The sequence below is a fragment of the Macrotis lagotis genome, chromosome 1 (assembly GCF_037893015.1).
Source record: "Macrotis lagotis isolate mMagLag1 chromosome 1, bilby.v1.9.chrom.fasta, whole genome shotgun sequence".
In the NCBI taxonomy this organism is placed as follows: Eukaryota; Metazoa; Chordata; class Mammalia; order Peramelemorphia; family Peramelidae; genus Macrotis; species Macrotis lagotis.
The window spans coordinates 448,906,426-448,933,635 of NC_133658.1; the positions used below are offsets into that span (position 1 = coordinate 448,906,426).

The 27,210-nt window shown below is 35.7% G+C and overlaps 1 protein-coding gene across 2 annotated transcripts; it reads right to left on the reverse strand.

Moving 5' to 3' along the window:
• Window positions 1-13,933: 13,933 nt before the first annotated feature.
• VCPKMT (valosin containing protein lysine methyltransferase) lies at window positions 13,934-25,911 on the reverse strand. 2 transcript variants are annotated; one of them, XM_074213440.1, is made up of 6 exons: window positions 25,616-25,911; window positions 25,217-25,327; window positions 24,989-25,061; window positions 23,884-24,003; window positions 19,720-19,823; window positions 13,934-17,736 (listed from the first exon to the last, which is right to left on the reverse strand). In XM_074213440.1, coding segments are annotated over exons 1-6 (678 nt in total). In that variant the 5' UTR covers window positions 25,885-25,911; the 3' UTR covers window positions 13,934-17,735. The 2 variants fall into 2 exon arrangements, with proteins under 2 accessions (XP_074069541.1, XP_074069540.1); XM_074213439.1 differs by lacking the exon at window positions 13,934-17,736 and having other exon boundaries at window positions 17,745-19,823.
• Between the last annotated feature and the right edge of the window lie 1,299 nt (window positions 25,912-27,210).

A 27,210-nucleotide genomic window follows, 5' to 3' on the forward strand; every position in this document is an offset into this window, starting at 1 on the left:
AAGGCAGGCAATTTTCAAAGGAAGAAATGTAAACCATTAACAACTATATTTTTAAAAATTCTCTAAATCACTAATAGAAAAAAAAGCAAATTAAAGCAACTTTGAGGCTCTAAGACCCTAGCAAAGCAAAGAAGAAAATGACATACAGAGGAATTGTAGAAAAAACCCAGTACATTAGTGCATTGTTGATGGAGTTGTGAACTGGTTCCTTTTCAAAAGCAATTTGAAAATATGGCCCCCAAATTGCTAAAACGTGTGTATGTCCCTTCAACCCAACTAATCATTATTAAGCTTATACCTCAGAGATCAAAGAAAGAGGAAAAGCTGTTGAATCTATGAAAAAATATTTATTGTAGTTCTTTTCAGAATAGCCCAAAATTGGAAACTAAGGGTATATTCTATTAGGGAATGGCTAAATAAACTATGGCATATGAATCTGAAGGAATATTCTTGACATAAGAAATGACAAAAATATATACTTTATGAACAGAGCAAAGTGAACAGAACTAGAACAATTTATCAATAATAGCATTAGAAAACAACTTTGAGAGACTGTAGAACCAAGATCAATGTAATGATAAATTGATCCAGATGACTGAAGATGTCACCTTCTGGAGAGGTGATGAATTTAAAATGCAAAGAGAGGCATGTATTTTGGGGTATGGCTAAATGTAGAATTTTTTTTTTGCTTGACTAGGCAAGCTAATTATAGAGGATTTGTTTTTTCTTCTTTTTTGGGCATTTTATTTTAAAAAGCATCTAGTAAGGGAAAAAATTTTAAATTAATAATAAAAATAGAAATGATGACTTTCAAAAATTTGATTATTTTTATAATTACATCAATCATTTTCTTCCACTCCTCTCTACCTTGAAGTCTCCCTGGTGATAAAGAAAAACAAACAGGGGCTATGGTGGATAGAGCACTGGCCCTGGAGTCAGGAGTACCTGAATTCAAATCCAGCCTCAGAGACTTAATAATTACCTAGCTGTGTGGCCTTGGGCAAGCCACTTAATCCCATTGCCTTGCAAAAAAAAAAAAGAAAAACAAATAAAAACCCCATTGAATATAGAAATTATATCTAATGCAGTATTCTGTACACACAGTCCCCCATATCTCTGCAATCACAGAAGATGTACATTTCATTCTTTTCTCTGAGGCTTTTTTGGAGGGGAGGTGTTTCTGTTTATTATTCAGAATTTAACTTCCTTTTAATGATACTTTATTTTAAAGTGGGGGAGGATATGGCTCATGTATAGATGATCAAACATCCTGTTACTACTTGCTTGGGAGAAACCTTTTTCCATTGGCTACATAATTAGAGAAAGTTGGTATCTTTAAAATGCCTTGTATGAGAATTGAGGATTTTTACAGGACTCTTACTTGAAGGGGAAGTCAGTAAGAGGTTTGTTTCTTCCCCTCTCCTGTTTTCATTCTAAGTATAGGAATTAGAATTTCCAGTCTAGACCAGGACAAGTCTCTGGGAATCCAGGAATCTAAGCTGGTGATACAGTCAACCTTGATCATGGAGGCCTCAAGGAACTTAGATCAAAAGATGTGGAGTGACCTTTGGGCCAGGTAGAAGTTGATAGTGATGCCAGCTTTGGATTTGAACTTGGTGGAACTAAAGTTATGTAAGAACTAAATTAAATTGTGAGCCTAACCTCCCCCCATTTTTCTCAACCCCATCCTCGAGATAAAGAAGCCCGAGGGGTAGATGTAACAGGTTGGCCTCAGTGAAGTCAGAATCAACTATATTATACATTTCCATGAGTTACAGTTACAGTACATGTTGATTGGTTGTTTATTATTGAAGAGCTCCAAAATCATATCACTATGTTAGAGTCAGTTGTAGTATGTCCTACTTGATCAGACCAATATGCGTACAGAATGCTCTATCACAGGTTGGACACAAATAGGCCATGAGAACATTTGGGGTTGGATTCTCTAAATTTGCACACCTCACATTTCTTCTACCACAATTCTGCCTTGCTCATAGAGCATAGCACCTTCTCTGATGAGGGCATGCCATCTGAGCAGCTCCATGGCAGTTTCTTCCAGGTCACACAAGAAACCTTGAGAGTATCATTGTATCACTTTTTCTGTCACCACATGAGCACTCTTCCTGTGTGAACTCTCCATTAAACAGTCTTTTTGGCAAGTTTACATTTAGCATTCAAAAAATGTGGTCAGCAGCGGAGTTGCATTCTCTATAGTAGAGTTTGAATGGTTGGTAGTTTAATCCAAGAAAGCAACTGAATATCTGGTACTTTCTCTTTCCAGTTGATCTTCAGAAAGTTCTTAAGACAATTCAAATGAAAGCAATTCAGTTTCTTGATCCGGTTCTGGTAGACTGTCCAGGTTTCACAGGCATACAACAATGAGGTCAACAAAGCAGCTCTGTGGACCTTCAGTTTGCTCTACAGATCAGTCTAATACCTTTTCTCTGCCACACTTTCCTTTGGAGCCTCCCAAACACTGAGCTAGCTCTGGCAACGCATGTATCAACCTCATTATCAATGTGTACACCCCTTGAAAGGATGTACTTACTGCCAAGGTGAATGAAGTCATCCACAATATTCAAAACTTCTTCATTTGTTATAGTCTATGATTACACATCTGGATGGTGTGAAACTGTTTGATAGAGTACCTGCATTTTCTTGGTGTTACTTGTTAGGCCAAAGTTAGCTCAAGTAGCAGAGAATTCAATGCATACTTTGGTGCATCTCGGCTTCAGAGGCTGCATTGAGAGAACAATCATCTGCAAACAGAAGATCATGCACCCTCTTGTTTAGTCTTGGCTTGTAGCCTTTTCCAAATTGAAGAATTTGCCATTAGTGCACTAATTGACCTAGAAGCCATGTTCATCCTCAGTGAAGGCATTTGATAACATGGCTGAAAACATCATGCTAAAGTGTGGCAGCAAGGACACATCCTTGATTCACTCCATTAGTGACCAGGAAATCTCAAGAGCATTATCTACTATCCAGAACCTGGGTAAGCATGTTGTTGTAAAATTGACACATAATGCTGATGAACTTCTCCAAACAACAAATTTTGACATAATTTTCTATAAGTCCTTGCAAATGACTGTATCATAGATTAAGGTCTTGTGTTCCATTACTGGCATTTCTCCAGGAGTTGTTGGGCAGTACATATGATATTGATGGTTCCTTGGTACTTCCTAAAGTCACACTGGCCCTCAGATAGATGATCATCTTCCAGGTCCATCAAACACAAAGCACTGCCCCTGGACTATTTCTCCAACTTCAGCTTGCATACTTGGGCTTTGCCTCTAGAGAATCAACCTTTTGATAATAATAATAGCTAAAATTTATATAGTGCTGTGCTGTTATTAGTCCCATTTTCACAGATAAGAAAACTGAGGCAAATAGAGGTTCAGTGTCATGTTCAGGGTCATAAATAAGTTTCCAAGACCACCTTCCTGACACAAGTCCAGTGCTCTAGCTGCTGTGCTACCTCACTGCTTGCAAAACTCCACAAATGTGGTTCTTGTTAGCCAGAGTTTTGCCTGAAAACTCTGCCTGAAATGGTGGTATGTCAGTGCATTGTTGAACTCAGATTCCTCCAAACATCTCAGTATACCCCTAAAAATATCCATGAGAGACAAAGGATAAAATCAAAGAGAAATGACAATAAGCTCCTCTATCCAGTTGAGGATTGCACAAAAAATCTCCCAGAAACTTGTAGAAGCTAGGAATAAACAAGTAAGGGGATGCTGAAGGTACAGACTCAAAAAACTTGGACCCAAAGAAGGGGAGAGGGCTAACCCAATGCCCAAGCAGATACCATCCATTTGACAAACTACCAGGTCATCCCACCTGAGCCATGGCCAGAAAGAGCTAGTGAACCCCAGAAGAGGGTTCATGTGGTGGTCTTGGCTCCAGTATGAGACATGAATCAGGGCCAAACAGTAACCAGACAGAGCAATGCCCAGGTTAGAGCCACCCTGAACCCCAAGAGAAGACAGGGTCAAACTGCCAGGAGACCAAGTTCAGATCCTGGCCTGAGTCACACTGAAAGTCAAGGCCATGCCCAGTGAAGAACCAAAACAGCTCCAACCACAGCAACAGCAAAAGGCAACAACTAGGCAGTATAGCCCAAATGAGCATATCTGGTTGGGATCTCTCACAGTTACAACAAGAGAAAGCCAACTATGGGTTTAGTACTAAGGAAGAAAGAGACTTAACACATTTTCTGGAAGACAATATTGACCAGTTAATGCTTGTTGATTAATTGACTGAGAAAGAATAGAAACCTAAGTAGAGCCAAGAGGAGGCTGAGCCAAAAGTCCAAAGTTCTCTAAAGTAGTCAGGGTCTGGTTTTTATATCTCTTCATTCTACCAAAATTGCTCTCTCCAAAATTATTAATGAACACTTAGTTACCAAATCCAGTGGCCTTTTCACAATCCTCATCTTCCTCAATTCTGCAGCCTTTGAATTTGTTAATCACTCTCTCCTCCTTGAAGAGCCTTCTTTAAGGCTTCCAGGACACTACTCTCTCCTAGTTCTCCTAATGTTCTAGGCTTCTTACACTCTACTAATGGACACATACTCTTCCATCTGGTACACTGATCTCTTGGTTGCTCCATAAACAAGACACTCCATCTCTCAGCTCCAGGTATTTTCTTTGACTGCCTGCAGGCCTGAATGCTCCCTCTCCCCAACTCTGTTTCTTGATTTTCTTACTTCCTTTAAATCTCATCTAAATCCTAACCTCTAATGTGGTAGACTTATGGAGGAAATTGAATGGGGATAGAAAGGAATATACCTTTTTCTCTGTAGTACATGGCACTCATACAAAAATTGACCATGTACTAGGACATAAAAACCTAATGTTCAACTCCAGAAAGGCAGAAATAGTGAATACATCTTAGATCACAGTGCAGTAAAAATCATATGCAATATTGGGCCAAGGAGATATAGACCCAGAACCAATTGGAAACTGAATGACCTCATTTTAAAGAATGGGGGGAGGGGGCAGCTAGGTGGTGCAGTGGATAAAGCACCAGCCCTGGAGTCAGGAGTACCTGGGTTCAAATCCGGTCTCAGACACTTAATAATTACCTAGCTGTGTGGCCTTGGGCAAGCCACTTAACCCCATTTGCCTTGCCAAAATCTAAAAAAAAAAAAAAAAAAAAAAAAAAAAAAGAAGAATGAGTTGACCAAAAAACAAATTATAGAAAGAATTAATCATTTTATCCTAGATAATGACAATACTGAAACAACATACCAAAACCTATGAAATTCACTCAAAGCAGCTGTCAGGGGAGATATTATAAGATATTATAATCTTTAATTTATAAGATTTATAAGATTTATAATCTTTAAATGCTTACATGAATGAATTAGAAAAAGAGGAAATCAATGAACTAAATATGCAACTAAAAAAATGAGAGAAAGAACAAATTAAAAATCTCCAATTAAATACCAAATTAGAAATTCTAAAAATTAAAGGAGAAATTAATCAAATCAAAAGCAAAAAAACTATTGAATTAATAAATAAAACCAAAAGTTGGTTTTATGAAAAAACCAATAAAATCGATAAACCTCTAGTCAATTTGATTAAAAAAAAAGAAAGAAGAAAACCAAATTGCTAGTATCATAAATGAAAAAGGTGAACTCACCACCAATGAGGAGGAAATTAAAGTAATAACTCAAAATTATTCTGCCCAACTCTATGCCAACAAATTTAATAATTTAAGTGAAATGGATGAATATTCACAAAAATATAAGTTGCCCAGGTTAAATGAAGAGGAGATTAAATACCTAAACAACCCTATATCAGAAAAAAGAAATTCAACAAGCCATCATTGAACTCCCTAAGAAAAAATCTCCAGGGCCTGATGGATTCACAAGTGAATTCTACCAAACATTTAAGGAACAATTGGTTCCAATTCTATAAAAACTCTTTGGAAAAATAGGGGAAGATAGAACTCTGCCTAACTCTTTCTATGAAACCAATATGGTGTTGGTACCTAAACCAGGAAGAGTTAAACCAGAGAAAGAAAATTATAGACCTATCTCCCTGATGAATATAGATGCAAAAATCTTAAATAAAATCTTAGCAAAACAATTACAAGTTATCACTGGGATAATACATTATGATCAAGTAGGATTTATCCCAGGAATGCAGGGTTGGTTCAATATTAGGAAAACTATTAGTATAATCAATTATATCAACAACAAACCTATCAAAAATTATATGATCATATCAATAGATGCTGAAAAAGCTTTTGATAAAATACAGCACCTATTCCTATTAAAATGCCTACACTAGAGAGTGTAAGAATAAATGGACTGTTCCTTAGAATAATTAGCAGTATCTAGTCAACAAGCATTATATTCAATGGGGAGAGGCTAGAGGCATTCCCAATAAGATCAGGGGTGAAACAAGGGCACCCATTATCACCACTACTATTCAATACCATATTAGAAATGTTAGCTTTCGCAGTTAGAAAAGAAAAAGAAATTGAAGGAATTAGAATTAGGAAGAAAGAGACAAAACTCTCACTCTTTGCAGATGACATGATGGTCTACCTAGAGAATCCCAAGAAATCATCCAAAAAACTACTGGAAACAATCAGCAATTTTAGCAAAGTTGCAGGATATAAAAAAACCCTCATAAATCCTCAACTTTTCTGTATATGACTAGCAAGATACAGCAAGAAGAGCTAGAAAGAGAAATTCCATTCAAAGTAACCTCAGACAATATAAAATACCTGGGAGTCTATTTGCCAAGACTGAGAAACTTTTTGAAAACAATTATAAAATACTTCTCACACAAATTAAATCAGATTTAAATAAATGGGCAAATATCAACTGCTCATGGGTAGGTAGAGCTAATATAATAAAAATGACAATTCTACCAAAACTAAACTACCTGTTTAATACCCTATCAATTAAAATTCCCAAAAATTACTTTAATGAGTTAGAAAAAGTTGTAAGTAAATTCATATGGAGAAATAAAAAGTCAAGAATTTCCAGGGATTTAATGAAAAAAAGTGCAAAAGAAAGGGGCTTAGCCCTACCAGATCTAAAATTATATTATAAAGCATCAGTCATCAAAACTGTTTGATATTGGCTAAGAAATAGAGTGGTGGACCAGTGTAATATAGACTAGGTGCAATAGCAGGAGACGATTATAGTAATCTGCTGTTTGATAAACCCAAAGAGTTCAGCCATTGGGCTAAAAACTCCCTCTTCGATAAAAATTGCTGGGATAATTGGAAGTTAGTATGGAAGAAACTTAGATTAGACCAACACCTCACACCCTTTGCCAAGATAAGATCCAAATGTTTACAGGATTCAGACATAAAAAACAATACTATAAGCAAATTAGAAGATCAAGGATTAGTTTACCTGTCAGATCTATGGAAAGGGGAGCAGTTTATGACTAAGGAAGAGATGGAGAACATCACCAAAAACAAACTAGATGATTTTAATTACATTAAACTAAAAAGCTTTTGCACAGATAAAACCACTGTAACCAACATCAAAAGAAATGTAGTAAACTGGGAAACAATCTTTACAACTAATGATTCTGACAAAGGACTCATTTCTAAAATATACAGAGAACTGAGTCATATTTAAAAAAAAAGCCATTCCCTAGTTGACCTATGGTCAAGGGATATGCAAAGGCAATTTACAGATGAAGAAATCAAAGCAATCCATAGTCATGTGAAAAATTGCTCTAAATCATTAATTATTACGAGAAATGCAAGGATAATGATCACTGCTGGAAGGGTTATGGGAAATCTGGGACATTATTACACTGTTGGTGGAGCTGTGAAGTCATCCAACCTTTCTGGAGAGAAATTTGGATCTCCCCCCAAAGGACAAAAAAAATGTGTATACCCTTTGATCCAGCAATACCACTATTGGGTCTATACCCTGAAGAGATGATGAAAAAGAGTAAAAACATCACTTGTACAAAAATATTCATAGCAGCCCTGTTTGTGGTGGCAAAGAATTGGAAATCAAGTAAATTTCCTTCAATTAGGGAATGGCTTAGCAAACTGTGGTATATGTATGTCATGGAACACTATTGTTCTATTAGAAACCAGGAGGGATGGGAATTCAGGGAAGCCTGGAGGGATTTGCCTGAACTGATGCTGAGTGAGAGGAGCAGAACCAGGTAAAACACTGTATATCCTAACAGCAACATGGGGGTGATGTTCAACCTTGATGGACTTGCTCATTCCATGAGTGCAACGATCAGAGACAATTTTGGGCTGTCCGCAATGTCGAATACCATCTGTATCCAGATAAAGAACTGTGGAGTTTGAACAAAGTTCAAGGACTATTCCCTTTAATTTAGGGAAAAAACCATATCTTATTGTCTGATCTTGTTATCTCTTATACTTTTTGTTTCTTCCTGAAACTGTCCCCCAGTACTACTGAGAGCTCCACTGCTGATTCAATGATTCCCAAGGTTTGTTCCTCGTTTGTTAGGGCTGTAACTGGCTGGCAAAGCCTATACTAGACTGTCCTCCACTCTCACTCAGGTACAACAGACCTTTTTTAAAGACCTTCTAAATTATCCTTGGTGTCTGTGGGCAGAGAGATATGCCATTGCTGCCACTGATTCAGCCCCCTTACTACCTGTTCTTAGATTCCTGTCAACCTTCTAAGCTGTCTTGGGTTAGAAAATCTATCTTTTTGTGGGTTCTGCCACTCTAGAATTTGCTTAGTCATTATTTTATTCTATTTTTTAAAAAAAATAATTTTAAATTTAAATTTACACATTACTAAAAGTCTTAACTGTAAGAATAAACATAATCCCCCTCCCCCCCACAAAATAAAGTGAAATTTCATAAGAAATGAAGTGAAAGAAAGAAAAACATGTGTTTCAGTCTTTTTTCAGATACCATCAGCTCTGTCTCTGGGGTAGATCACATTCTTTATAATCCATCCATCAGAGAAGTTACTTCTCTATTTTTCCACAGTTGCTGTTGCTGATCGTAATTCTCTCCATTTCTCCCCACTACCGTTTATTTTATTTTCTCTCTCCTTTAACTTTGTCCCTCTTCAAAAGTGTGCTGTGGGGCCAAGTGACACAGTGGACAGGGCACCAGCCCTGGGGACCCAAGCCTACATCCCACCCCAGAGACCCAGCAACCACCTAGCCCCATGGTCCCAGAGAGGCCACTCAGTCTCACCACCTTACAAAAAGTAAAAAAGAAAACATGTTATATCTGACTGTCCTCTCCTATGATTTACCCTTTCCTCTATTACCCACATCTCCCCCTCCCTCCCCATCCCCCATTCTCTCCTCTTTTTTCTAGATGTCTATACCCCATTGAGTATGTATGCTGTTTCCTCTCTGAGCCATTTCTGATGAGAATGAAGGCTCCCTCAATCCCCCTTTCCCCTCTTCCATACCATTGTAAATGCTATTTCTTGACTTTTTTACATAAAATATCTTCCTATTCTACCCCTTTCTCCCAGTACATTTCCCTTTCACCCATTGACTCCATTTTTATATTAGATCTTCAGTGCCTTGTCTCTATATGCTCCTTCTAACTGCTTTAAGAAACGAGGTTCATGAGTATTATCAGCATCATCTTTCCATTCTGGAATACATGCAGTTCATCATCATTAAATCCCTCATAATTTACCCTTCTCATCCATTCTTTCTATGCTTCACCTAAGTCCTGTACTTGAAGAACAAACTTTCTGTTCAGCTCTGGTCATTTCAACAGGAACATTTGAAATTCCAGTTTCATTTAAAGTCCATCTTTTCCCCTGTAAAATGTTCAGTTTTGCTGGGGAGTTGATTCTCAGTGGCATTCCAATCTTGTTTGCCTTCCAGAATACTATATTCCAGGCCCTATAAACCCTTAATGTGGATGCTGCTAAGTCCTGTGTTATTCTGACTGTAGCACCATGATATTTGAATTATTTCTGGCTGCTTGTAATATTTTCTCTTTGACTTAGGAGTTCTGGAACTTGGCTATAGTATTCCTAGGAATTATTTTTTGCAACTCTTTCAGGAGGAGATCAATGGATTCTCTCAATTTCTATTTTGCCCTCTGCTTTCCTGTACAAATTCTTTTAAAATGAAGTCAATGCTCTTTTCCTGATTGTGACTTTCAGGTAGCCCAATAATTTTTAAATTGTCTCTCCTGGTCCTGTTTTCCAGATCAGTTATTTTTTCCAATGAGATGTTTCACATTTTCTTCTAATTTTTCATTCTTTTGGTTTTATCATTTCTTGATTCCTTTAATTCCTTGATTCCACATTTGAAATTGTTTTCTTCAGAGAGCTTTCTTAATTCCTTTTCCATCTGGCCAATTCTTCTTTTTAAGATGTTCTCATTAACTTTTTGGATTGATTTTTCCCATTTAACCTAAACTGGCTTTTAATATGTTGTTTTCTTCAGCTTTTTGGATCTCCTTGACTAAGCTGCTGACTTGGTTTTCAGGTTTTTCCTGCATCTCTCTCATGTCTCTTCCCAATTTTCCTAGAGTCATTATAGTAAATGTTATTTGGAGGGGTTTGAGGAAAGCTCAAGGAGAGTCCTTGCTTTTACTCCACCATCTTGGCCCCACTAAAACTGAGAATCTTCAATGTGAAAAAAATGGTCATAAAATAGAATATTGTCAAGGGTCACACTATCTTCAGTCACAGAAATCTACTCCTCAATTCCTTACTCTTTCTGACCATTCAAATTCAGTAAGTTTCTAAGCCTTATTATTTCCTACCTGTTATATTTCAACTATTGAAGTAGCCTAATCTTTTGTCTCCCTGACTTTTTCTTCTTTGCCCACTGTGATCACAATTCACTATAACATCAAATCCTAAAGTGAAAGTCTTGTTACCCCATTATTACCCCTTTTCCTCCATCCCTGTTAAATCTATTCCAGCAGCACCCTAGTGCCTCCAGGACCAAATATAAAATCCTCTATTTGGCTTTTAAAGTCCTTCATAAGCATTCCCTTCCTACTTTTCAAGTCATCTTACATTCCCTCCCTGTTCTTCCCAAGTATGAACCTCAAAACTTTAATATCTTCAAAGGTCAAAGAAGAAAAACAGGATCTGTTCTTGTGATCTTGAAAGGCTAAGAAAGAAATAATGGAATATGCTAGGACTAAAGAAAGAGAAAGAGGTGGGAATTTAGTATTTCATATGATATTGAAATGAGCATCATTTGAAAGTTGTCATCTTTCTCTGAACAAGACTAAAGTTAAAATTGTACCAATTTCAAATAGACAAATTCAATAAAAAAAAAACAAGACATTAAAGACCTGAATAGAAATTTTGAAAAAGCTGGATTTGATTCCTAAATGGAAACTGAAAGGAATATGCATATTTCTGAATAGTGTATGATATCTTTATAAAAATTAGCCATCTACTAAAACATAAACCTCACAAATGCAAAAAAGTAGAAATACAAAAGTTTTTACTGATATAAGACAAAAAATATATTTAATAAAGGTTCTTTGAAGAAAGGATTAAATGGCAACTAAATAACTGAATCCTAAGGAATTGGCACAAAAAAAGGATGAAATTAGAAAAATAGAAAATTTAATCAACTAATATGATGAAATCACATTCTAAAACTTTGGATATATTCATAACATGAGAAAATTTTTATTTTTAAACACTGCCATAAAAAAATAAATTAATGAATTCAGCAAACAATACCAAAACAGAAAAACAATACTTAAAAAACCAAACTGAACATCAAATTAGAACTTCTGAAAATTAAAGAATTTAAAAATTGAAAGGAAAAAACACTGAAATGAAAAAACTAGGTGCTGTGCTTAAAAAAACAAACTGATAAATCAACAAGTCTGACTTTAAAAAAGAAGAAATCCAAATTGCCTATTATCAAAAAAGGAAAAAAAGAGAATTGGCCACAATTGAAAATGAAATAAATTTTTGCCCAACAAAACTGAATGAAAATTATTTTAAAAAATAATATACCTAGATTAACAGAATACAAAATGTATCACATAATCCCAATATCTGAACCAGAAATTGAACAAGTAACAAATGAATTTCCAAAGCAAAATCCCACAAAATCAGATGAATTTTCAAGTGAGTTCTATAAAAATTCAAATAATAATTGGTTCCAATATTACAGTTTTCAAAAATTATAAACTGTTTTGAAAAATAAGAGATCCTAAAAAATTCTTAATACCTAAGGACATATGTGAACAAGAAAATTATATATATATATGGTAAATGAATAACAATATAAAACTATTAATATAGTTATCAATATTAAAATGTTTTGTTCTCTAAAGACAGTCTAATCCCTTTCACTAGACAATGAAATACTTGAAGACAATTATATTAGACCGCTGTAAGTTTTCTAAAAATCTAAAACCATTGTCATCTCCTCCAATCTACTATTATACAGACTCAAGACCCTACTTCATTTTGTTCGTTCTCCAGTTTTTTTTAATTTTTTTTTTTTAGATTTTTGCAAGGCAATGGGGCTAAGTGGCTTGCCCAAGGCCACACAGCTAGGTAATTATTAAGTGTCTGAGGTCGGATTTGAACCCAGGGACTCCTGACTCCAAGGCCGTTGCTCTATCCACTACGACACCTAGCCGCCCCTGTTCTCCAGTTTATTAATGTCCTTAAGCAGTATTCAAAACTGATCAGGATGCTACAGAAGCATTTTGACTTGGATAAAGCATAGAGGGACTATAACTTATTTGGAAATACAGCCTGAGATTAATGCAGCCTAAGACTGAATTAGCTTTTTTTGGCTTCCACATTCAATCTGAAGGCATAAATCACTAAAACCTCCCCATCTTTTTTCAGAAAAACTATCAAGGCCTCCCCTATCTTCTACTCATAAAGTTGAATTTTTGAATCTAAGTATAGACTTAAAATTTATCCTTATTGAAATCTCATTTTTAAATTTTTTCCTTTGGTTTTTGTGGGGGCAATGTGGTTAAGTGACTTGCCTAACATCAGTAAGTATCAAGTGTCTGAGGCCAGATTTGAACTCTGGTCCACCTAACTCAAATGTGCTCTATCCATTGTGTGTGATCTAGCTGTACCTGAATCTCATCCTGTTGATTGATCAAGGTTGATCCAAGGTCTGTTTTTGGATCCTGACTGTAATTTACCTCTACTGCTTTAGCTATCACTTAGTTTGGTATCACCTACAAATGTGAAGACCATATTTATGTTATCTATGACATTGATAAAAAGAAAATTAAACAGCATAGAGCCAAGCACAGAACATAAGAGTAAAAGAAAAAAAAGAAAATCACTGAATGCAATGAAATAATATAGTGTAAGGAAGAATCCTAAACAAAAAGAGTAAGCTGTGAAAAGCATAATTAGAATCTCAGAGAAAACCTGGACTACTTACAAGGAGTATAAGAATCACTAAAAGAAATAATCAAAAAATGGAATTGAAATTGAAATAACTCTGGAAGGAAAAAAAATAGCATAAGTAACTTAGAAATAAAGATGGAAAACCTTATTCAAAAAACGAATCTCTTAGAAAAACAGAATGGAGTAATCAGAACTCAAAGGCAAAGAGAAATATTACAACAAAACTCAAAAACTGAAAAAAATATATAAAGTATATATTTTCGAAAACAACTTGCTAATGAAAAAAATCGAAGTATTGTTGAACTCCCAAAATAACATAATCAAATAAAAAATTGTATGTCATAGTGCAAGAAATCACAAGAAATAAACCACTTGTATATCTAGTAAAAAACCCAAACCGAAAACATTCAGAAGTCATAGCTAAATTCTAGGTCTTTCAAGTTAAAGAAAAAAATAATACAATTCAAACATCAAAGAAACAAGAAAGTGAAACTATGCTACAACTCCAATAAAAGAAGTCTTGGTAGATTCTATCTCAGAAAACATGACAGACTTACAACCAAAAAAAAAAATCTTGCTATATAAAACTGGATGAATTCCTACAGCAGGGAAAATGAGTCTTTTTTTTTTTTTTGGCAAGGCAATAGGGTTAAGTGACTTGCCCAAGATTACACTGCTACGTAATTATTAAGTGTCTGACGTCAGATTTAAACTCAGGTCCTCCTGACTCCAGGGCCAGTGCTCTATCCACTGTACCACCCAGCTGCCCTGGAAAATGAGTCTTTTAATGAAATAGTGAACTTTCAAACAATTCAAATGAAAAGTTCAGACTACAATGGGAACTTTGAAATGAAAACATGCAAGAGAAATCTGGAAAGGTCAATATATTTTATAATTAAATGGGGCTAAATGAAGAAGAGACAAGATTCACAGATGGTATTATTTTTGTTCTTTTTTATTGTTTAAGAGAAGGAAAAAGGTAAAAGAAAATGCTACACTAAGGAAGAAATTTTACATAATTGGGATCCCGGAGATTATTCACAAATGGAGGAAGGAATAGGGAGAAGTACCTCATGATCACTCATCCCTCTCTGAACCAAATAAAAAAAGAGGACTGAAAAAACAAATACATAGACTTTGGTGCAGAACTATATTATATACAACTACAAAGCACCTGGGAACAGGAAAGAGGAGAGTGGGATCTATGGATAGATCTGGAGAAGGAATGGCCATAAGCAAACTATCAATTTTGGACAGTAGGTCATAAATGATTAAAAAATATAAGAACGGGGCAGCTAGGTGGCGTAGTGGATAAAGCACTGGCCTTGGAGTCAGGAGTACCTGGGTTCAAATCCGGTCTCGGACACTTAATAATTACCTAGCTGTGTGGCCTTGGGCAAGCCACTTAACCCCGTTTGTCTTGCAAAAACCTAAAAAAAAAAAAACCAGAAATCATGACAAAAAAAGGGCAGAAGAGTACAAATGAACTCCTTCAATTACACATTTAGCAGTACTAAGATTACTTCTATTGCTAAAGCTCCTTTTCAAAAAGGAGAGTAAAGGGGGGGAAGGGGGAAACTATAATTGGTTATGGTAGAAATACTTAAGTAACATTTATAAATATGAATGGGAATGGGCGAGAATCATGCATAAAATGCGGGTAGTAATATAGATTAGAAAAACAACCCCACTATATATATATATATATATATATATGTATAAAAGAAACATTTACAGAGTTAATATAAGGCACAGAAGAATTTATTATGCTTCAGGTGAACTTTAAAAAAGTAGAGATGGCAGTCAAAATTGGAATAATTCAATGTGCTCATTTCAAAATAAAATCTAAACACGAAAAAAGCTGAAGTCAACAGAATTTTAGGAAAGTTAATAGGATAACTGAATGGAAATAGAAAGGTAAATAAATACTTCTCAACTGTGCATGGCACATTTACAAAAGTTGATAATATGCTGGCCATAAAAGGTTATGAACAAATGCAGAAAAGGAAAAAAAATATTAAACAGAAGCAATTGAACATTGTAACAATGTTCAATACCAAGGACACCAACTACTGGGATAAGGATTCAGTACTCAATAACTCTCAGCAAAACTGAAGAGCAGTCTGAGAAACTAGGTTTAGGATTAGGTTAGAGGGGCAGCTAGGTGGCACAGTGGATAGAGAACCGGCCCTGGTTTCAGTCAGGAGAACCTGAGTTCAAATCCAGCCTCAGACACTTAATAATTACTTAGCTGTGTGGTCTTGGCCAAGCTATTTAACCCCACTGCCTTGGAAAAACCTTAAAAAAAGATTCAAATCTTTGAGAATCTAGAGATTCAAATCATATGGCACAATTAACTCCAAATGGATACATAACAGATATAAAAAATACATCATAAACAACGGGGATGGAAGGAGTTACCTTTTAAAATTATATAGATCAAGAGTTCTTGAGTAAACAACATTTGTAAAGGGAAGCTCACAGTAGATAATTGACATGCCTACATAAAATTTAAGTTTTTTTATACAAACAAAACCAATGTAGTTAGAATTAGAAGATAATTGCTTATTTTAGGAAATCTCTTTGAGGCAAATTTGTTATTAGGGTAGCTAGGTGGCGTAGTAGATAAACAAGCCCTGGAGTCAGGAGGACTTGAGTTCAAATCTGACCCCAGATGCTTAATAGTTACCTAGCTGTGTGACCTTGGGCAAGTCACTTAACCCCCTTGCCTTAAATAAAAAAACTAAAAAAAAAGATTTGATATGCATCACATAAAGAGGGAATTGATTCTAATATATAAGAATAAGTCACTTAATAGAAAACTGTCAGAAGTGAACAGGTAGTTCTCATGAAAAGAATTACAATTTAGCAAGCATGTGAAAAAAATGTCAACACATCAATAAAAGAAATACAAAGAAAACCACTGAGGTTCCACTTCACACTTAGCAGATTGGCAAAGATGACCCAAAACAAAAATAACAACTGTTGTGGGGGCTATGGAAAAATAGAAAAACTATGTACTACCAGTGGTCCATCCATTCTGGAAAAAAGAATTGGTACTATCTCAGAACTCACTAAACTACACCTATGCTTCAACTGAGTGCTACTAATATTAAGCATTTACCTGGAAAGAGAATAAAGAAGAAAAGGATAAAAATATTTTTAGCAGCACTTTCTCTTATAGCAAAGAACTAGAAACAAAAGTGGAGCAGTTATATAGGAGATATGAATGCAATGAAAAATTATTATGCTATAAAATGTTTTTAAAGGTTTAGATTCAGAGAAAACTAGGACTTGTATGAACTGATGCATAATGAACAGCATTAAAGCAATATATACAATTACAATACTTAAGACTTAAGAATTATTAATGAAAATGGCCAATCCAGAAGACTTATGCTTCTATCCTCTCAGTAGAGGAACTAGAGGCACAGAATGAGAGATATATTAGTCATAGTGTAGAAATTTGTTTTTCTTTATTGTTTATTAAAATGTTTTTAAATTACTTTAATTTTGAAAAGAATAATAGCAATTAAAAAGTAAGCAGAGTCAGTGAAATATTGAATTTATTTAATTTAATTAAGAGGGATGGAGAGGAGTGATATAAAAAAAGCATTAACGAGATTGAAAAAACACAAATTAAGAAAAAATTTCAGAAGCAGACACAGGTCAGTGTTAGAACTACCATGTTTTATATTTAAATAACTTTCAACATTATCAAGATTCAGTGTCATTCTAACTGTACTTCTTTGGAAAACAAAATGTTCATATTTCTCAAATTTATAATAAAACAATTTTTTAAAGCAAATGTGAACTTGCTTAGTTTGTCTTTGAACGAAGAGACATTTAAAAAGTATTAAACTATCTTAAAACATAATTAAAAATATATGTAAAACAAGACTGCTGACTTCATCAGGGACAAAACTGAACCTCTCGAGATTCTCTTTTACATTTATCTAAATAGAATACAATTTGAAGCATAGAGTGAGGTTCAAAAATTGTCCCTTCAAGAAGTAAAATCAATGTCCTTCAGTTTCTTGAAAGTATAGCACATTATTCTTTTAGCATGTAATTTTTTTTTAACACAAGATTGATCCACCACAAAATGGTCTTTAGAACAGAATTTCATGTTGGTCAAACAACAACTGGTTACATTTCAGTCTCATCCAACATACAGGGAATTCACCAGGAATGCTGGCACGTCATATTGGTTGTCTTTCAAGTAGAATTCTTCTATGAATTCAAAATAGCACCCATATTTTTACTTCTATTGTTCAAATCTATTGTTTCTGAGAAGTCATGAAAATATGTGATGAAATCTTTCCATGTTTTTCTTTTAAGTCCAATTCACATGATTAGCTTATTTAGCTGTTGCAAACTTGGACAAAAAAAAGGTTTCAAAGCTGTAATTTCTGTAAGAGAAAAAAAAGAGATAAGAAACTTTAGGCTTCAAACCTTTAGCTTAAAAAAAAAGCCTGAAAAAACACATTGTTCCACTCCCCATTTACTAATGTCATTACCTTTTTCCAACAGGCATTTCCCACACACCTTACTCTTTAAAGCATTAAGCTACATAGCTCCACATTACCAAACCTCCAACCAATCAGCTAATAAGTGTTTGGCTGGATTTTAATTCAAGTCTTCCTGATTGCAGATCCAGCATCCACTGAGCCAGCTAGATGCTTCCAAATAAAGACTGCATTTTTAAATGTTTTGTACTTTATATAGACAACTTGCAGATAATAAAACAGAGATTATCTGAACAATATTTAACTTTGATTTTGAGAAGCATTTTTGGGCATAAGTGTTGCCTTCTGAATTACATAATCAAAATCCCATACCATATCCCCACAATGCTAGCTTAATTATATATTTCTTTTGTTCTTTCCTTTGTTCTATGCTTATAAAAGTGAGTTGTTTCCTCAATTCTGGATCTTTGGCCTAACTTGAGGAAAGCCATTGTTTCTTTACTAAGTATTATTTGTTAACATCTCTGTTAATAAATTATATCTTGCTCAGAGGGAAGATATACTATTAAGTTATGGCAATATTAACAAGAGACCAACATGTTGTTGTTCAGTCATGTCTGTCCAAATCTTGTGACTCCATGGGCCTTAGCATACCAAGACTGTCCATGGAATTTTCTTGGCAAAGATACTGGAATGGTTTGCCATTTCCTTCTCCAGTGGAATAAGGCAATCAGAGGTTAAGTGACTTGCTCTGGGTCACACAGTTAGTAAGTATTTGATTGGATTTTAACTAAGGTTTTCCTTCATCCACTGAGTCAGCTAGATGCTTCCAAATTTTTAAATGTTTTATACCTTATACAGACAACTTGCAGATAATAAAGAGATAATTTGAACAACATTTTATATTTGATTTTGAAAAGTATTTTTGGGCAGAAGTGTTTAATTAGCCAATTTAAATTCATTGACATAGTACTCTAACCATGTAGGTACTTATCTATTGGATTGTCCACAAATCAACTAAAAATGAAAGCTATGGAGCAGGCATATAATGACAGAGGTAAGTCCATTAAAAACTTTCCAATACTAGCTCAAGGGGAGAAGATAAGAGCTGACTATATTTAAAAACGCCAATAAAAAAAATGGTTTAGCCCTCTTTTCCCACAAGGTATTGCTAAACATTTTATCTTGAACAGCACAAGTGGAAAAATTGATAGTGAGTGTCATTATGACCTAATAAATAAGAAAAAAGTCCTTTTAATAGTAGACTCCAGATATTCCCTTTGATACCGTAAGCTGCTTAACTTTAAATTCATCACTTAATATGGAAAAGAAAAAGATGGTGGTTGTCATCAGAACTTCCTCAAACTTTCAAATGGAAAAAGGTTATAGAGAAAGGCTGACATTTTATATTTGGTTTTGATGGGAAACTATTTTTATGGGGAAATTTTATAAATGTTTCAAGCTATCCAAATTCACATAATTTTTTACAAAGAGCAAGTATTCAATAATGTTTAAAAAAACCAAAATTTAACTGACATTAGATATTTTGTAAACATATGCTAGTAGTTCTGAATATACTAGCTGGGAAATTCTATTATCACTAAAGAACAAGAATCTCAGAATAGAAATATAGATTTTTTTTTTAAACCTTGAAAGCAGTAACAATCGTTTATTGTTTATCCTATTTATCATGCTTTTTTCCTTATAACATTTGTGTTGGCTGTTGAACAATTTCTCAAAGGAATCTATGTAAAATAGTTCTTTTAGTTACCAAGCAAATAGGGTTTGATTTAAAACATGTAATAAGTACAATACCATCTCGTATGCATAGTTCAGAAATGTGGCAAAAATATATTTCCCTCAGGACAAAAACTTCTCTATAAAAAATGAGCTTGCAAACAATTAGGAATTATTCTTTAAAGTTACCATTTTTTCTTTCTGATGTATAAAATATGAATATCTTCACTCCGATATTCTTCATCATGTTTCTCCAAAGGAATCTTTTCCAAGTCAAAATCCAACTGGAGGAGCTATTATAAAAAAGTTACTTCAAAAAGTCAACTTTTATCTTTACATTTCAGAAAAATATTAGGATTAAACAATATTATCATATATTCTAATTTAAGGCCCTCTAAAGTACTTGTTCTTGGACAAAAATAGAACCCTTTAGTTATATACAAACAAATAAGATTCCTCAAGAATTCTTTGCTGCACTGTGCTCAATTCTCATATACTAAACAACTAAAGGAGAGGGATATGCACTCCTTTAGTTTATGTAAGAAGAGAATCTCTTATCCAAATCCCAAGCAAATATGGAACAACTATTGGAAATAGTCATAAGGGCCTCTTTCTCCAATGCTGGATTGTTATTTATGTAGCACAATGGAGTTTTACTTACCATTAATATCATAATACATAATATTTTCAAAAAGATCATCATAAAAATATTTGCAACTTATCAACACCAATTTTTGAAAATAAAGAAGTAGAGAAACTTTTTTGAAGAAGCTGTTAAGACCTTCCAAATTAAATTAACATATCCATGATACTGGTGACTTCAATGAAAAGTAAAAAAAGGGTAAGGAGAGCATTCTGCAAACTTTAAAGACCTAAGTAAATGCTAGGTATGATAATTAAATTCCAATTTCAGTAGACAAGAAAAGACCTCTTACTGATGCAGGAATTATACTGAAATTAGCTGTCTGTTAATACTCAGATCAACTTGTCAGAATTAAAATCAGAATTACTAAACTGCAAGAAGAATAAGAATAAGATATTATATAAGACTAAAATGTTTTAATCTTGAATTATTAAAGCAAATGAAAATCAAAAATGGGAAATGAATAGAAATAACACCTATTATAAAAATTTTCACCCCCCTAAATGAACTATCAAAACAAGGAGACCAAAAGAATCCAAAAAACACCTTTACAAGCCAAACGCAGAGACGGTTGCCAAAGGCAACACCAAGTTAGAATATAGATACATTTGTAAACCTTTTGAAGAAGAAGAATGAGACAATTATGAGTAGGATCATCTAGTAGACCAGAGGATAAAATCAGTTTAAAAAAAGCTTGGTGAGATAGCCAACTAAGCAAAGTCATCACAAAGACACAAAGGATGGGGAAAAAAAAAAGAGTCTTTCAAAGAGAAGAAAATTGTAAGATTTGCTAATCCATTTTAAATAGCCTGTTTTCTTCAATAAGAATAAATAATGAAACTACCCTACTTGGACTATAAAGAGTCAGAAAAAGCATCTTGATAAGATCAAGTATATAGAAAGCAGAACTGTGGCAAAAATGATATAACTGTGGGGATGCTAGGAGTCTGATAAACAAAGTATATGAAGGAGAAAAATTTATGAAGGTGTGGGGGGAAAAATTTTAGCCCCTACAAATACTGGAAAAAAGTGGTTAAAGTCATATATAACAATACCAAACTATATGCTAACTCTTCCCTCTATAAAGAATCTTTATAATCCTCTACTAAATCAAGGACATTTTTAATGATGGTCCATCAGAGTAAGAGTAGAACTGCTCTACTTGATTCCAAACAGTCATGTTTACTGGCTCTGCACTTGAGTGATATAAATGCTTCCAACAAGCCACATGTCATTCAGGACTTAAGGATACAAAACATTTAGGGAAGGATGGAATATTACCCTTATTGGCTATTGAGTATGAAGAGCCAATAGTCAATGGCACCTTTAAAAGGGAGGAATCAATTCTTAGTGGCTCTCTTTTCTCCCAGGGTGCAGACAGCATTGAAACTCTTCAAGTCTGTTCATGTGGTATAGGGAAAGATCCCCTTTTCCTGCCTTTGGCAATATGCCAAATATTCCCACATGGTAAACAAGTGACTCAAATAGCCAACCTGGAGAAAGTTGCCTCTTCTGTTTTATATTTCTTTGCCTTATTACTGAACAGTGATGACTGAATAGTGATCTGAGACATACAGGCTTAGCCTTGGAAACAACCTCCTGAATCAGAGTTCCTAGTTTCACTGGTTGAGACTGACTGGTAGCAAAAGGAATTTATGATTTAGAAAAGGTAGCCCACCAAATAGGGGATAAGCCCAAGTACAAAGCAAGAGTAAATGTAAAATACCTATTCTGAACAGGTTCATGTTCTGCTTTAAGTCTCAACTTTCCTAGGGAGGATAATAGTAGTTAATACAAATGCTTGTTTAAATTATTCTGTCAGTATTAGCTTGTAAACTAAATATTAGCTTGGAAAAATAAAGATGAGAATTATGTAGATGACAACACAGCTAAATATAGAGTGTCAGCACACACATAATCAATGCAAATAGGAGGAAATATCATCATCAAAGACTAAAACAGGAAGAAAAGGACTGATCATGCAACAGGAATGAAACACTTTCACTGGTACTCTAGTGTTGCTGATTTCAGCAGTGCTATATGCCCACCAGGGTGAACTTTTCGAAGAACAAGGACAAGATAGGCAGACACTTCTGAAATACTGTGATCACAAATCTCAATTTGTGTATTGGTTAATGGAACTTTGAAGTCCCTCAAACTTGAGATTCACAGAGCAAATTTTCCTATTTCTTAGTAAGACAGTAGTAGCTAGTAAGACAGATTCCATGGGTGTATGCTCAGACAAAGAGCCAGGAAGCATATCTGAACATCAGACATTTTCTGGTCACCTAAAAAAAAACTACTGCTCCCTAGTTTCACTGTGGCCTGGAGGTGATCTGAGCTCTCAAATACTACACAAAATGGTTATGAGCTCTGGCAGGTCCTATTGAGCTGGGAAGGATGGTAACGGACTCTAAATCTCTGGTCCAAGACCCAGCATAGAGGATCGGGCCCAAATTATTTTTCTTTTTTTCTGCTAGAGCAACTCATTAAACTATATTACCAGGTAGGTATTGAGGGGATTATGATTTGTGGAGAAGGCACAGGTAGATGAATTCAAATGTTAGCTTGTAAACCTGAATTACTGAATCACTGAATTATTTTTTCTAATCAAACAATTCTAGAGTGTTTGCTCAGTATACATACATACAGACTCCATTATACATTAGTACTACTTTTAGAGCAGTGTAAAAAAAATGTATTTAAACAGCTGCAGACACCTGTTCCAGATACGAGGTTTAAAGTTCCCTTCAAACCTTCTTTTAAAAGCCAGCAGACATGTCACATGTGCCCCCCAGAGGATAAAAAGAGAAATATACTATATGCCTTATATAACTTTATATTTCCTGTTCAAATGAAACTAAATCTAGGTTTAATAATGTTTCTTAAGTGAAACAAAATACAAATGAGTTGACTACTTGAATAGATTTTTCTCTCTCCTTTCATTTTCAGCAACAATTCAAACAATGTCTTACCAATAATTTGTTTTTGGAGATATTAAGTTCATTTTAAAGATATTACTAAACAAGTACTGGACAAACTTGAATAATCTTTTTTTTTACATTTATAGGCTATCAAAAATTCATTTTTTTCAAAAAATTCATTTACTTTGAAAAAAGGAAACTTATTTTTTAGGGTTTTTTTTTTTTGCAAGGCAAATGGGGTTAAGTGGCTTGCCCAAGGCCACACAGTTAGGTAATTATTAAGTGTCTGAGGCCAGATTTGAACTCAGGTACTCCTGACTCCAGGGTTGGTGTTCTATCCACTGTGCCACCTAGCTGTCCCTTTTTAGGGTTTTTTTTTTTAAAAAAGTAAACTTATTTTTTAAAGAATCCACAACAAAGATTATAAGGACATTCAAAACAATAATAAAATGATACATTTATATAACACTCTAAGATTGGCGAGGTGCCTTACATAAATGATGTCATTTCAACCTCTTAATATATATACAAGTTCTTTTATTATTCCTGTTTTATAGATAAGAAAATTAAAAGCTTATGCTAAGTCAATTGCCCAGAATGAGTCAAACTACTAAGTGTTTAACAGTACAATTTAAATTAGGTCTTATTAATTGCAAGTTTAGAGCTCTAATGGCTAAGTCTAATTAATTCAAACTATTTATGAATACTGTGAATAGAAATCTTTGTAAAACTCCTTTGAAAAACTATTTCTATATTACTTTTTTCAGACTATAATGAGATACTTACCTCAAAATACTTTCTCTCTATTTCTGGATTTTTCCCCATAGTTCGTTGTTCATAACAACAAATGATGCAGGTCTTAGGCCCACTGAGATCCTTTAAAGTCTTTAACAATGGCTCCAAAGACTATTTAAAAGGAAATAATATTCTCATCATCAGTTACAATTGAAAATAATTATATCTGAAATGTCTTCTTTGTGTTCTCCAAACCACCTAGTATCATGTTTTGCAGATAGTATACACTCAAATTTTTATTAAAGTTCCAAACTTCACTAATCAAAGAAATGGCTTCAGTTTCACTGATTTTAACATGGAAGTCTACATGACTCTCATTAGGGGTTCAAAATGGAAAGAAGGAAAAATTAAAGAAAGTTGTTCTCTATATTGGAAGAAGCAAAAGATTAAAAAACAAAACAACTTCATTTGCTCAAGTTTCTCTTGACATTCATCCTTAAAAAAATACCAAGTTTATACATGTCCTTAACTTTAGTCACAAGTCAGCTCTGTTTAGAGGGTAAGTTGAGGCTAAGTATCCTCACAAAACCTTAAACTACCATTTACATAAAAACAATGCATAACTGGTAATTTATGTTTCCATAGACATTTAGCTTTTTGAATGCCATTTTAAAAATTCTGAATAATTCAGTTAATGTTTGAAACAGATTTTTGATACTTATTAAATGTAGATACACAGCTATGTATTTTTGGATCTTAAATAGTCCAGTGATCTTTGCTTTTCCTAAACTTTTATATAGTTTGTACTGAACAAATGGTTTTGTTTCCCCAATAAGTCTACTGACTCCATTAGGACATGGGGAGGAACCCAACAGAGAAACAATAAATACTTGCTTCCACATGTGTAACTTATATTAAACTGCGTGCCTTTTCAACGAGGGAGATGAAGTGGAAGGGAGAAAATTTGGAATTCAAATTTAAAAGTGTAATTTGAAAAAATTATTTTTGTGTTAATTGAAGAAAATAAAACAAAATTTTAAATAAATACTTGTTTCTGGGAATAGGATATCTAAATGCAGGGCACACACCTGAAATTTACTAAAATAAAAAAAGCTATTGGATAAAGAGCTCAAGTGATTCCTCAAGAAATAGTTACCTCTTCATAGTATATACAATCAGCCATCAATATGTAGTCAGGTGGAGAGAAATAGTCTTTTCTTTCTTCACCCCTTAAAAAGAAACATACGTTTATCAAGCTTTATTTCTACAATTTTTAAAAAGTTCACGGTTTAGGAAACTAGACAATTTCCTCAGGGAATTTGTGTTTTTTCAATAGAGCTACATTTGCACAGTTCTTAAGCTCGAGGTAAAAGAGTATACAAACCATTTCAGTACCTTGGCTTGTACAGAACCAGTGATGAGATGCTCATTCATTTTAATATTCAACTTAAGCAAGTCCTGAAGTTCCTCTAGATCCGTGACTACGACATGGGCCCTGCGGAGGAAGTGGAAACATCGGCGCGTCAGGGTCTCGGCGGCGGCGCGGGGGGAGGGGAAGCAGCGTCGCCGGTCACGCCCGCTTCCGGAAGGGCGCGCGCACGTACGCAGCGGCAGAACGTGGCGCGTGCCGACCACGCCGCACGGGCGCATGCTTGTCCACGGAGCGGGAGGCCGCCGATCGTGTGCGCGTGCGCACGTTCCCGGCCCCGGGGCGCGGGAGCCCGGGCCTCCCGCCCGCCCGCCCGCCTTCCCCCCCCCCCGCCCCGGGCAGAAACGCCCGTACCCGAGGGTGGCCGCCATGAGCCCCACGGCGCCGGTGCCGGCTCCCAGCTCCAGCACGGATCTCTGGCGCAGCACGTGTGCCCCAACGGCGGCGCCCGAGAAATGCTGCGTCTCCAGGTACTTTGCCAGGACGATGGCGGCGTCCCACACCACGCAGCCCACGCCGCCCGAGCCGTACTGCTGCAGCCGCAGCACCGTGCCGTCCCGCTTTTCCAGCGGGCGCACGAAGCTGCAGAGCGCCCCCTCCGCCGCCGCCGCCGCCGCCGCCATGGCTCTGCAGGCCCGGCTGCGGGCGCCGCGCTGCCGACACTGCCCCGCCCCTGCGCACGCGCTCCCTGGCCGCGCCGCGGGCACCCCGAGCCGCGCGCCGGGAGGAGGTGGCGCTCGCGCAGGCGCACTTTTTCCTAGTGTCTCACCAAACGGCGGGCCTGAAGATAGGTGGCATGTGGCGCCTACCCCGTGCCCAGGAAATGCAAAAGCCTAATTTAACCCTTGCAACCATCCGGGAAAGCAGGTGGGCAGAGTTCCGGGCCTTAGCAATGTTGGAGGTCAAATGACTGCAGGCCCAGGATGCCCACTGAGCGAGCCAGCTGCATAAACGGATGCTTGTTGACGGTATAATTGGTTTCCTTTGTAAACCTCTCTTTTTTTACTTTAAGATTGTTCGGAGAAGGAGCCCACGAGCCTCACCTTGAGGGTAGGGACCGCCCTTGGCTGCTTGTGGGGGGGTATATAGTAAATGCCTAGTAAACATTCATTAGAACTAGACGGCTGTGACACCCCTGGCAGCCGAGGGCTTCCTGCTATGTGCTAGGCCACATGCTAAGCCCTGAGTATCCAAAGACAAACTGACAACAGTTCCTGCTTTACGTTCTAATGGATGACAAATGTCTATATTTAAGTATATACACCCTAACATCACTAACTACAGCTAGGCACAGGGAAGCTGCTCGCACAATCTTCTTTTCCCTTTTTCTTAGGCCTATTTCCCCTTCTTCTGCCTGGACTACTGTAATGTCTTCTTAAATGGCCTCACTGCCCTAAGTCTCTTCCCAGTCCATCTTCTTCACCACTGCCAAAGTAAAATGCAGGTTTGACTATATCTCTCTTCTATTTTGTAAACTTCAGGGGTTCCCTATTATCTTAAAGAACAAATATGAAGAATTTTTGCAAATTTAAAGTAATCCCCATTTATCTTTCCATCATTGTAAATTATTTGTTGCAACTCATACAGTCTACCCTAACACTTTACTGTTTCTCAATTGTTCTGTCTCCTGTCTCTGGCCTTGCATAGCGCAGTTACTGAAATGTACTCCCTCATTCTTCCCCCTTCCTTCATGATCCTCCAGTCTGCAGTGTCTACCCTACCATTATATTCTGTGTATTTTGTGCATACCTACATATGTATATGTTGTTTCCCACAAGATTAAAAGCAGCAAATCTTTTACTTTTGTTTTTGTATTCCCAGTGCCTATTTTGATTAGTGCTTTTTGATGACCTTAATTATTTTGGGTATCAACTGTTTGACATTTGAGTTCAGAATTTTCCAGTTCAAAGATCATTCTTCTTGATAAGGAAAAAAAGAAAATGATCAAG

Bases quoted from the DNA above. Each gene is read 5' to 3' on its own strand.
- VCPKMT (XM_074213439.1), bottom strand. From the start codon at position 25,884: ATGGCGGCGGCGGCGGCGGCGGCGGAGGGGGCGCTCTGCAGCTTCGTG. The intron at 25,062-25,216 runs GTTTGTATACTC...TTTCTTTTTAAG, and splicing joins CAAGCCAAGGTACTGAAATG to GGGTGAAGAAAGAAAAGACT. The intron at 24,004-24,988 runs GTAACTATTTCT...CCTTTTAAATAG, and splicing joins ATTGTATATACTATGAAGAG to TCTTTGGAGCCATTGTTAAA.